This window comes from Arachis stenosperma, chromosome 9, assembly GCF_014773155.1.
Source record: "Arachis stenosperma cultivar V10309 chromosome 9, arast.V10309.gnm1.PFL2, whole genome shotgun sequence".
Taxonomy (NCBI): Eukaryota; Viridiplantae; Streptophyta; class Magnoliopsida; order Fabales; family Fabaceae; genus Arachis; species Arachis stenosperma.
The window spans coordinates 406,240-418,665 of NC_080385.1; the positions used below are offsets into that span (position 1 = coordinate 406,240).

The 12,426-nt window shown below is 30.2% G+C and overlaps 2 protein-coding genes across 2 annotated transcripts; one reads left to right on the forward strand and one right to left on the reverse strand.

Moving 5' to 3' along the window:
• The first annotated feature begins 2,885 nt into the window (after window positions 1-2,885).
• LOC130950861 (uncharacterized) lies at window positions 2,886-6,206 on the forward strand. The gene is made up of 6 exons (XM_057879460.1): window positions 2,886-3,287; window positions 3,384-3,659; window positions 3,764-3,937; window positions 4,020-4,126; window positions 4,506-4,822; window positions 5,317-6,206. Exons 1-6 carry the CDS (start codon window positions 3,171-3,173, stop codon window positions 5,964-5,966), a joined length of 1,641 nt encoding a protein of 546 aa, XP_057735443.1. The 5' UTR covers window positions 2,886-3,170; the 3' UTR covers window positions 5,967-6,206.
• Window positions 6,207-6,396: 190 nt separating this feature from the next.
• On the reverse strand, window positions 6,397-9,976 carry LOC130950864 (protein HEADING DATE REPRESSOR 1). The gene is made up of 3 exons (XM_057879461.1): window positions 9,663-9,976; window positions 7,348-7,691; window positions 6,397-6,914 (listed from the first exon to the last, which is right to left on the reverse strand). Exons 1-3 carry the CDS (start codon window positions 9,739-9,741, stop codon window positions 6,684-6,686), a joined length of 654 nt encoding a protein of 217 aa, XP_057735444.1. The 5' UTR covers window positions 9,742-9,976; the 3' UTR covers window positions 6,397-6,683.
• Between the last annotated feature and the right edge of the window lie 2,450 nt (window positions 9,977-12,426).

Consider the following 12,426-nt stretch of genomic DNA (forward strand, 5'->3'; position numbering starts at 1 on the left):
TACTTTTAATATATTTGTTTCAAACAAAAACCTTTTTTATATTTGTTTAATATTTTGTATGGCATTTTTTTCTCTTTTTAGAATTTATCAAAAATTAAATTCTACATTTTTAATATAAAATTTTAATATTATATTATAATATTATTTATTTAAAAAACTTAAGTCGATAGAAATGACAATATAAATAATTATATTTAATTCTAACAAATTTGATTTAGTTTATATGGTATCATAAAAATTACTTTTCTCAAAAATTTAAATTGATAAGAGTATATAATATAAATAATTATATCTTTAATATATTTTTTTTTCAAACAAAAATCTTTTTAGATTTATTTTTTTTCATACACCTTTTTTCTTTTTTTATTTATCTTATACTATTTTTTTCTCTTTAAAAATTCACTGAAGATCAAATCCTAACAATATTTTGCATAATTATTTAATAATAAAATTATTAAATTTATTTTTATATATAGTCATTTGTATAATGGCTTAACCTAATATATTATTAATTTAGTTTAGACTCACTTAAAGTCATACATGACACTATTATATTATTCATAGGTTTCTTTCTATCAATTTAAGATTTTTGAAAAATTAATTTTATAATATAAAAATTTCATGACAAAAGTTTTAAATTCGATTATTATTAATTAAAAAACAAAATTTAGTTTTAGACAAATAAAAAAAATACAAATTCCCACCGAACCAAAGTTTTACATGAGAAATGTTAATAATATAAATATATATATATATAATTTTTATTAATTTAAATTTAAAGAAACGAGAACCACAATATTTCATTGAATAGAAAAACCAAAAAACAAAAACAAAAGAAATTCTGAAAATTTAGTTAACCTGTTTGAAGAGTAATGCATATGTTCCATTTGGATTTAATTTGTTGACTTTACTTATTAGTGGCAGCAATAAATACTTCAATAAGTCCATTTTGATGCTCCAACAACTTTGACTTCTTTCTCATCTCTTTAACTCACTTTAGGACCCTCCATCTCTTATGCCTCCACCTTTACTTTCTGCTTTGTTTTTTTTTTATTAATTAATTAATTCTATTAATTATTCAACTTGGCCTTAATTTTAGATACTGTGTGCTTCAAGTTATAACAAGTTGTTGGCGTTGCTACAAAGTTATTCATTTATTATTATTAATTTATTATGCTTCTAATCTTGATAACAACATGCCAGCATTTTTAAAGATTCCACTCTTCATTCCCCATATCACCTTATTTTATTAATGCATATATAGAATTATAGATAACTCACCAACACTTTTGTTTTCGCAATTTTGTTTTTATACTTAATAATAGTTTAAAAAACAAAAACACAAAAAATATAGAAAAAAAAACTAATAGTGGTAAGAAATTATATGAATAAAGAGAAATATTTCTAAAGTTTAATTAATAATTAATATTATATTTATTATCGTTTTAAAACTTCCATCCTTATTAAGGGTAAAAAAAACTTTATATTATCTAAATATTCTAAATAAAACAAATATTTTTAACCCTTAAAATTTTGAAAGATCAATGGTTTTAAAAAACGTATATATATATAGATTAAGTTTCACTAAAGTAGACGAATTATTTTTTAGTTAAAATAATAACATTCACATATAATATAAATTATAAATTTAATAGTGATTATTCTTTTATTTTATTATTTTATTAATTTTTTGCTTTAAAAATTATAAATTTAATTTCTTTTATTAAAATTTGGCTAAAAAAATTTAATACGGACCTCAAAGTAGTAAAGTTCTACAAAATAACTTAATGAGGTGGTTTCTACAAATATGTGGTTGATTAAAATTTATAAGATTTAGATCCTCTAAAGTTTAAATTTTATTTTAGAAAATAAAGTGTTATTTTTTATTTTTAAATTTTTTATATTTATTTTTTGTTCTACTTATAAAATTAATAATAAAAAATTATACTTTATTCTTCAAAATAAAATTTAAATTTTAGAGGATCCAAATTCAAATTTCTAATAGCAGTTTTAGAGAAACATAAATTGACAATTGTTAATAACGGTTTTGTCGGGAAAAAACTTAAAATAGAATGATTTTAGAAGCATAAAATCACTTTCTCATTGGTTCAAAATTCTTAAAGAAAAACTTAAAATAACGTGATAATATTTCTGTAAATCATTATTATTAGTGGTTTTAAATGGAATATAATTGCAACTCGAAATTATTATTATAAACACAATTTAGAAGTATACACCATATTTTTTACAAATTATGGTCCAATTATATTTTAGTGTATATTATAAAATCTATATGAAAAATAATTAGTGCCAAATTTATGCAAACGTTTTAATTATTTTATTTTTTTATGTATGTGAAAAGCAGAAAGACAACTAGACATAGCATTGTCTTTGGAATTTGGAGGCTGAAGTTTATCCATTAGGATAAAGCAAACGCATAATAAAAATAAAAAATAAATAAATAAATAAAATGAACATGTTACATTATCCAAAAGATCCAAAATTGGTGGGACCCTTGCTAATAGATTTCACGAGCTTACGTGTTAAACAATCCCACCAGATGCTTACACGTGTCCATTCCACCCTGTTACGCAAACTACAAGACAACAACAAATACAAGAAGGTTCATGAACCGGGACCCATATTTTATCCATATCCTTGCACGTGATGCCACGTGCCTCTGAGCCCACACCACACGGCGGCAAACTACGCCGTTTCATTTTCGCCACCGCGTTTCCCAATTTACCCTCGCACTAACGGACAAAAGCTATTGCGGCCGTCCCTCTATAATCACGTTTAGCTTGTGTTTAAAGCTTTTTCTTATTCATGGAATTATGTGATTATTTACTTTATATATTTAGAGTATAGAATATAGACATAGATAGATAGATTAACTTAATGGTTGGAATTCTTGCGATTACCACCCTTTAGATTGTTAGTAACAACATTTAATACTAAAACAGAAACCCATAGCTTGAAGGGTGGTTTGGTCATTTTAAATACGTTGTGGTTGCGTCTGAGTCACGTGACTTCCGAAAACATTGAAGTCTTGAGGTTCAGCTACGCCCGCCATTTTCTTTAGTAGCCAAGAACCGAGTCTCCTTCTTCTCTTATCTTGAAATCACACGCAAAACGCCGTCGTATTACTCGTAACTTTGAAAGCAGTGATCATGGTTCAGCTAATGAGATCCGACCACCAGTGCCTGAAAAAGGTGAAGCTTGAATCCAATGAAGATCATGACCTTCCTTCTCTTCACAAGCGTCCCAAATTCGATTCTCCACCTAAGGTCAACTTCAATTTTTATTCCTATTATTATTATTATTATCATTATTGTTTGAATTTTTGAAAAAACTAATTCAAAAACTGTGTTTTTTTGGAACAGAGTGATGATTCAATTGCGGTTCCTACAGCAGGTTCTTACAATCCCTTGGATGAGCCAAGCCCCTTGGGTTTGCGTCTCAGGAAGAGTCCTTCCCTTTTGGATTTGATTCAGATGAAGCTCTCACAGCAACAAGATGATAACGCTTCCGCAATGGCACTTGCCAGTAAGAAAGATCATAAGGCTGGTGCCAAAGCTGCTGCTTCTTCTTCTGCCACTGATTCTAAGCTCAAGGCCTCTAATTTCCCTGGCACAGTATTGAAGATTGGGACTTGGGAGGTATCATATATATAATTTGCTATATGATCATGTGCATTTTTAATGTGTTTATTTGTTAGATTTGATTTCATTCGAATTTTGGTGATTTTGGTTAACTATTGCAGTATAAGTCTAGATATGAAGGGGATTTGGTGGCAAAATGTTACTTTGCTAAGCATAAGCTTGTTTGGGAAGTGCTTGATGGTTGTCTTAAGAACAAGATTGAAATCCCTTGGTCTGATATCATGGCTATCAAAGCAAACTATCCTGATGATTCCCCTGGAACACTTGAAGTAGTGGTAAGCATAAGCTACATCTTTGTTTAGTATCACCATTGTGTTGTTGCCATTGCTAAGTAGTTGGTGTTGGTTTTTGTTGTAGCTGGCTAGAAGACCCTTGTTCTTTAGGGAGATCAATCCACAACCAAGGAAGCATACCTTGTGGCAAGCAACATCAGATTTTACTGGTGGACAAGCGAGTTTGCACAGGTACCTACCTATAAGGGGTGAGTAAACTACCATTTTGAACCTCGGAAAATTAGTTTGTTGACAAAATGGTTCCTTAGTACCTGAAAGATTGATTCTACTTGACAAATTCACCCAAAGTGTGGACTGTTTTGTCAGTGAACTAATGATTTGGGGCCAAAATGGTGGTTCACTTGAAACTAAAATGAAGCATTATAATCTTTTGAATATCACAGGAAAATTATCAATCTATAAGGGGCTATATTGTTACCGAACTAAACAGATAAAGCGGGTGGTTTACTCTGATTTAATTTGCTTTTAATATGATATGAGGGTGAAGCAGAATTAACATTAGTATTTGATGCTGATGCAAAAGTTTTTTTTTTTTTACAATTTGTTTTAGGCGGCATTTTCTGCAGTGCCCTCAGGGGTTACTAGGGAAGCATTTTGAGAAGCTCATTCAGTGTGATCCCCGTCTCAACTATTTGAGCCAGCAGGGCGAGATTGTGTTGGACTGTCCATGTTTCGAAACCAGTAACGGAATTGAAGACCAAGTTGAACCTAGTTGTCTCGACAGAAAGAGCGACATGCAAGCCGGTTTTTTTGGGTTGCGGGATGTTGAATCAGGGTCTGCAGCGCAATCATCCTCCTCAAAAAGTGAACATAATCTTGGGAAAGCTTTTGAAAATGTTTCTCAAGAAATCACCTCACCTAGCTCAGGTAATTGCCGTGGATTATGTTTTTATATGCCGTATTATTATTATTATTATTTGAATCAAGTATGATGCTATTATGATTATAGGATTTCTCTTTAAAATTCCTAGGATATTGCTGATGGTAAAAGTAGTAGTTACCAGATATATTAATTTATACCTTCAAGTTTCACTTATAATAATTAATAAAGAATGTTGTTAAAGAGAAAATGCTTGATGGTTGTTGAAACTGCAATTAAATCTTATCCGATATTCTTATCCATTGTGTCAATATTTAAAGTGTCAAGTGATTATGTCAAAACATTTTACACGTTTATGTTACCCTACAATCCCGATCTTGGTGGATTGAGTTGTATTGTGGTCCCTCTCATTTGTCTATCAAAGAACACATGTAAAATTGTTACCACTAAACTACGGAGTAAATTCATGTAAGCAGTATTCATATAGTAGCTTATGGTGGTCCCAAAGATTTCATATAATAGTGTTATTTGTCATGTGCAGTAAACACCCATGCAGTCAGAGATTTAGGAAATAGAGGAGCTGAAACTCTGAAGATTCTTAGCAATTTGGATCAGATCAAACTCTCTGGTCTTCACCCTTCAATGTCGATGAATGATCTGGTTAACCACATTGAAACCTGCATCTCGGAACAGATGGCATCCGGGAACCCTAACTTCGCTGTTGGCGATGGCCAGCTCAGCAGATCAATCTTGGAGGAATTCACACAGTGCTTGTTCAACGATAACACTCAACTTGCAGCAGCAGTCCCAGATGAACATTATGTGATGTCAAGGGTGAACTCACTCTGCTGTCTCCTGCAGAAAGATAACATTAACAATAACCCTTCAACAGTAACAACAGGCACAATGAGGAGAAATGGTAATAATGGTGTTGATGCAGATGCAAATGGAAAAATTGGTGGTGGTGAGAGTAACAATAACAATAACACCAATCAATGCAAGAGTAAAGGGATTGATTTGGAACTTAATCAGCAAGATGGTGATGGTTCTGGCTGCAACAAGCAGCAAGGAAGTAGTGGCTTAGCAAGAAAGGAATCAGTTGGTGATTTGCTGCTTAATCTTCCAAGGATTGCATCTTTGCCACAGTTTCTGTTTCCCATGCCTGAGGATTCTGTGAATCAAGTTAGATAGCATAGTAACAACGATGTGTTATCAAAGTTTGCAATGCAAACATCATAGTTTCCAGCTTTCCATCATCATATGTAGTCTTCGGCAGTGTGAATATATTATATATGCAGTCAGTTTTTTGTTTCAACCCAACCCAACAGGGATTCAGAGATCCACATTGATGAAGAATCCTTTGCAGACACTATGGGATATACGTTGTTGTATTTTTCAGTGGAGAGAAAAATGATTAATTACCTTTCGAAACCCTTGTAGAGAGTATATTAATTTCTTGAGAAACCTGAAAACCTGATCCAAGGATGAAAATAATCTCGTGTTCTTTTCTTGACTTAGATTCATACATTCAAGTTCATCAAATTCATACTTGGTACAATATTTTTCCCGCTTGCAATAATCAAACATCCAATGAATCTACCTTAAAAAGATATATGCGAAGTCAAAGAAAAAGGTTATTACAACCAAAACATCATATAAATTAACTGCAAACCAACATCTATAGGATTTACATTATTTCTTTTAGAGACAAACGAATAAACATGTTCAATGCTCTTCTTTTCTTTTTTTCTTTTTTCTTCACATTTTCCCCTTATATATTACTATTATATATGCACTTATGAGCAGCAAAACCATATAAGCACTCCACTAACTTTAGTCACATAATCTACAAGCCTAAAACAAAAGAATTTAATAATAAAGACACAAACAAACTAATGAATATTTTGTTTATGGTTCCTCTCTGCCTTCATCCCCCATTTGTTCATCATTTCCCTCATCTCCCATTTGTTCTGCTTCTTGCAACATGTTCATGAGCATGTTAACTTGCTCTTGAAGCATTGTGTTTTCTCTTTCGACTCGAGCGCGCTTGCTCTTTTCTTCCAAAAGCTGGATTTGCAAGTGCTCCAAGACTCTTGAATCCTCCTCCAGTTGTTCATTTAGGCCATCTATTTCCCTGTCCTGCAACACAAACATCATAAAAAATGTCAGTGAAGTACCAAGTTTCAGAATGCTTCTGCAGGTTAACAAAATGACACTGATAATTTGTTATGTAACTTTTGAAATAGTTTCTGTAACATTTCATTTTAGTGCCTTTATGTTATAGTGTTGGTTGACTTGGCTCAAAGCTTTACTTCAAACTTGAATCTTATTATTCATATATAAAATTTTCATGTGTCAATCAACCACTGGTGATTCATCTACAGCTAAGTTTGAGAATTCAGTTATATAATGGAGCAATCGAATAAGAAGTGACAAATAACAATAATATCATCAATTCGTCCAATAAAAATGTGATCTATATAAAATTTAAGTACAAAATAGATCTTTAAGATTACTTTCTTTTCTTCTGGTGCGTGTTATAAATACATGGTAATCCTTCATAAACATGTACCTTTCGGTTCATTTCTTGGACAGCAATCCTTCTCATGCTTTCGACGACATCCACATTGACAAGCTTGCGCTTCTTTCCGATCAGCCATCCCTTGGGATAGTCTGCAGAATCAAAGTCAGGGGGTGGAAGCAAGGACTCATTGGAGGGTCGTAGCCGTCGGCCATTACTATTTGTTATAGGTTCTAATGGTTCAAACAAGGCCTTTCTACGCTCCGAAAGCTCAGAAGCTGGTGTCAAGTCCTGGTTCTCCTCACTAGCAACTGGTGGCGCCGGCGGAGGAGTAACCTTTTGGTTTGGCAATGTATCAGCCCCATTTTCTGATACCTCTGTTTTCCTCCAGCCAGCTGTGGGAACAAGTTACCATTCTTTTTGCCAGTTATTTAGCCACAGCAAAAAATTTGCACAACTATAACATATGCCATCTTTAAAGCTTACACAAATTATAGGAGAATTCAAGATTGAAAACATGTAAAAGTTGTTTATTAAGTCATTAAGAAAACATATTTTACTTATTTATGTCAAAAGTTCTGAATATAAATCAGTTGTGATCAGTGTAAAATGTTTTACATAATAATGTGTTAAAACTAGTCTAATAAAAACAGAATGGAAACCTTATTGCACTAACTGATTACCATAGTAGCTAAACTAAATCATATTGGGGACAAGTATCTAACATACATATCTGCATGTATAAGATTTTTTTCGGTTTTCATAGTCTTAAAACATATATGAATTCCAACTATGCTAAATGTGCACCAAAAATCAGGTACTAAATTAAATACACAGTGACTGATAGTAACTGATTTCTTGTGTATACATAGTATTTTTGTATAAATCAAGATACACTAAAGTATAAACATACTAGGAAAGTCAAAATGAGGGTTATTATGCACTCTAAGTCTAAACATTTTCATTATTACTTATCAAGCTCTTAAGTATTTCAAGGCAAAGCTTCAATTGGTACCTGGCTGGCTAGCTATAATAATGGGAGAAAATTGACATCACAAGATGAATGATCCAAAATGTACTATTATATTGTCCAAACTCCTTGTTTTTTTATTTCCCTTTAAAGTGAAGTTTCCTTGGGAGAAACCACAATAAATTTGTGTTTTGTGAAATGGACAAAGGAAAACAGTTTCCATGATATTAGGGTTCAAGGGCTCCACCTCCATTTTTTGTTGGTTGAACTTAACCACCTAATTTTACAAGCAAATTAAACTACTTTTTTTTTCAACTACTAACACAAACACTCTCGAGATGCATTGTCAGTGTAAAAGAGTTTTTGTTAACTATCTAACAATCGTTTGATTGAATATTTGTATTTGCATACAGTGCATAAAAATTAAATTCTTAAAAATGACGGATATACGAAGGTAAATATTAACATGTTTAGATGAACGATTCATAAGAAGGATGACATCAAAATTGAAGAGATCACTTTTTAGGTTGCCAAAATGGGAGGGATGGATGGAGGATGAGTTGTCCAATAAATTAAATAATGCAACCTCAAAGACATGATTTATAAACTTTCTCACCAGCCACATGCTTCATTTTCTTCATTCTCAATCACAAAAATAGTACAAAAAATCATCAATGTCTACACCAACCACAATTAAAAGTTTTTCTAAAAAGGTTCTTCAATTCAAATACTCATGTTGATTTGTTATAATTATGTAATTAAACAAAATAATATGGATAACTTATGATAAGCTACTAATCACCCAACAAATTAATTTCTTAATATTTCATTAAAAAGAAACTTGCATCATACTAAAACATTAACAAGCATTTATTTATTTATTTATTTTAAATCAAAAGACAATGGTTGGTAGGACAATATTATCAAACAAAGTAAAGTAACGTGACCTAAAAGTCATGATAATCTCAAGTCAATAAAAACTCAGGTGCAGTCGACTTCAGGTAGAGTTGATAGCTGAGAGTTATTAGATAAAAATTTAATCAAATCAGTCAAATCATCTAACGATTTTCAATTATCAACTTCACGTGAAATAGACTGCACCTGAGTTTCCACCGCTCAAGTCCCAACTCCCAACCGTTCTCTCTCTCTTGAAGACATGATGAACAATGAACTGAACAATCTTGAAGGATTTACAGAAATCAATCTCATCAACCAAAAACTAAAGTTTGCAAATTGTAATAATTTTCTTAAAATTATGTTAATATGCAAATTAAATTCCATGCAGCATAGCAGTGCAGTAATTATATTTATATATTTAACAAATTATTACTAGGAAAAACATACATATATTTATATATAAGAAAGCATAAACAAAAATTAAATTAAATTGAATTACCTGATCTCTTTCTAGATTTCCAGTAAATGGTAGGAGTGGAAACAGGAGAGAAGCCATTCAAAGCATCATCCATCACCATATCTTCTTATCTTAATTAATTAATTAAAAAAATAAATAAAGGGTGGTCAAAATTCAGAACTTAAGCAACAACACATGCATATATACCAAAGTTTCAAGTTTCAACACAAAGAATGAAGGATGAGAGAGAGAGAGAAAGAGAAAGAGGTTATTGTTTGGTGTGAAGAGGTGTTTTTTGGAAGTGTTGGGTTTGGAAATCTTCCAAGTTCCGACCAACTAAGAGTCTTAGCTTTGGATGTGTCTCAAACAAAACAACGAGTGTCAGATTCTCGTTATCATAATTGTCATGGGGACCATATCACCGTTAGATTAGATTTTTCAACGGCTTAGATTTCTTACTTTGGTGGAGATTTCTATGTCAAACGGAATTCTTTTATATATTCTATAAAATGCTAAATTTCTCCTTTTTTTTAATAAAGTAATCGGAATTTGATTCCCATTCATAAAAATTATTCTAGTTTTGATAAAAAAAAAAGAACAAGTTCATCTTACTTTATTTAAGAGTATATTTTGTAATATGTGTTGATAATGTAAAATAAGTTTTCTTTTATTATCAATTAAATAATTATATTATTAGAAAATGAATAACTACTTAAGTCAAATATTTTTAAAGAAAAAAAATACTATCAAAACATTCAAAGTAGATCTTACCAACTTATTAATCATTTTTTCTTCTATTCTATGGAAAAACAATTGAAACAAATTGTCATATAACTTTTTTTTCCTATTTTGGAAATAAAGTTACGATGAATTGATGATCTTAGGTTGCACATGGATCGGATAATATCCGTATATCTGTGATAATTATTCATATTCGATCTGAATTTTGTGGATATTATTCGATCTGCAGAGTCATCGGATTGGATTGGATCGGATCTAATCCGCACTATGGTAGGATCATATTGCGGATTTGGCAGTGATATCCGCGGATCCAATCCGTAAATCTGCATATCCGCACATCACATATAAATAGTATAGTTTAAAAAAATAAACCCTAATGTGATATGAATTTTAGTGTGTTGTTTTATGAATTTTATGATATCTTGTTTTATATTTTTTATGTTGTACTTCAACTTAGAATAATTAAATTTAAATCTTGTGTTATTATTTTTTTTGATATTCAAGAGAACTTTTATTAATAATATTTTAGAATTAAATATGGTTAAATAGATGAAAAATGAATTTTTTTTTTTTTGTAAAAACAGTCAAATGAAATTTGAAAATTTTTTTTTTAATTATGCGGATATACCCGATATCCGATCCGATCCGATCCATATACTTGCGGATCAGATTCGACTTGAAAAATTGTGAATATTGTATTCGATCCGATTCGATAAATACAGTGCAAATCGAATCGAATTTTATACTATATCCGATCCGTGTGCGTAGATGATCTTATATGTTTAATTACATACTCAAATATATGGAAGTGACATTCTTTTTCGTTTCAGATCAATGGTTTTAATTTTTTTTAGTTAAAATTTGTCTAACTTTTTAAGGACAGATTATTAGCATTATCACACACTTATTTTCATAATAATTTTCTGTGAGGACCTTGGTTTCGGCCTTCTCATTTGTCTTTTATGAAAAATAAAATAAAATAAAATCTCATTTGATTACTTGGATAAGACCATTGGAGCAATGATACAATTGATTAAGACAAATATTTTATGATGAAGGTTATGGTTGAATTTTCTTTCAAATAAATAAATATATTATAAAATTGGGGTGAGAACAAATGATTCATTTCTTTTTTTTTTTCTTTCTCCACGTGTGTGGTGGCATATGCCATCGGAAGATCCCAAGTTACATGTGTGGAAAAAAATCGATTAATTATTTAATTGTATATTTTATTGATATTTGAAAAACCCACATTTTTTTTGTATTTTGTCGATAGAAAAAAAGGAAAAATCAAAAAAGAGAAACTACTGAGTAGGGACTCTTTGCACATGACGAGAGCAGAGCCTAAGCTTCACATTATCCTCGAGAAAACAAATTAAAGAAAATTGCTTTATATATATATCCATATATCTTTTATAAAAAAAATTCAACATATATGTGAATTTATTACTAAATATTTTGAATTTATTTTTACCAAATATATTCATCAATAAGAAATAAAAACCATCAATACGGTGGAGCAATTATGGATTAAATTATTCGTTTTCAAAGAGATATATAAATTTATAAAAAGGTAAAAATTCAGATATAATAAATTTAATATAAAATTAATAGTTAAAAATTATTAGATAATTATTTAATTAAATTTATTAAATTATTTAATAATTTTCAACTAATAATTAAAATTAATTACATATGAGTTTCTAACTTATAAAAATATTGTCTACTAAACATCAAGTCCGTTTTGTCGTTAGTAATTTTTATTAGTTTTTTTGGGCTTATATTTTTTCTTTACATTTTTATTTTGTACAGTGTTATGGACCTTTAGTGTTGGGCTTGATTATTACATAGGCCAATGCCCATTACATTAAAGGCCTCGTATATATCAGTACTTTATTGATATATGATATACTTGTTATAACAATTCCAAAAAAAGAAAAAAAATTGTATTTTTTTGGGATCATATATTTGGAAATTAGAGTTATGATAAAATAATATCAATGTCAAAACAAGTAAAATTACATATTTTATAATTTTTTATAGGATGTATCTGTTATCGATTTAA

Bases quoted from the DNA above. Each gene is read 5' to 3' on its own strand.
- LOC130950864 (XM_057879461.1), bottom strand. From the start codon at position 9,741: ATGGTGATGGATGATGCTTTGAATGGCTTCTCTCCTGTTTCCACTCCT. The intron at 7,692-9,662 runs GTAATTCAATTT...TTGTTCCCACAG, and splicing joins GAAATCTAGAAAGAGATCAG to CTGGCTGGAGGAAAACAGAG. The intron at 6,915-7,347 runs GTACATGTTTAT...TTTGTGTTGCAG, and splicing joins TCCAAGAAATGAACCGAAAG to GACAGGGAAATAGATGGCCT.
- LOC130950861 (XM_057879460.1), top strand. From the start codon at position 3,171: ATGGTTCAGCTAATGAGATCCGACCACCAGTGCCTGAAAAAGGTGAAG. The intron at 3,288-3,383 runs GTCAACTTCAAT...TTTTTGGAACAG, and splicing joins AATTCGATTCTCCACCTAAG to AGTGATGATTCAATTGCGGT. The intron at 3,660-3,763 runs GTATCATATATA...TAACTATTGCAG, and splicing joins TGAAGATTGGGACTTGGGAG to TATAAGTCTAGATATGAAGG.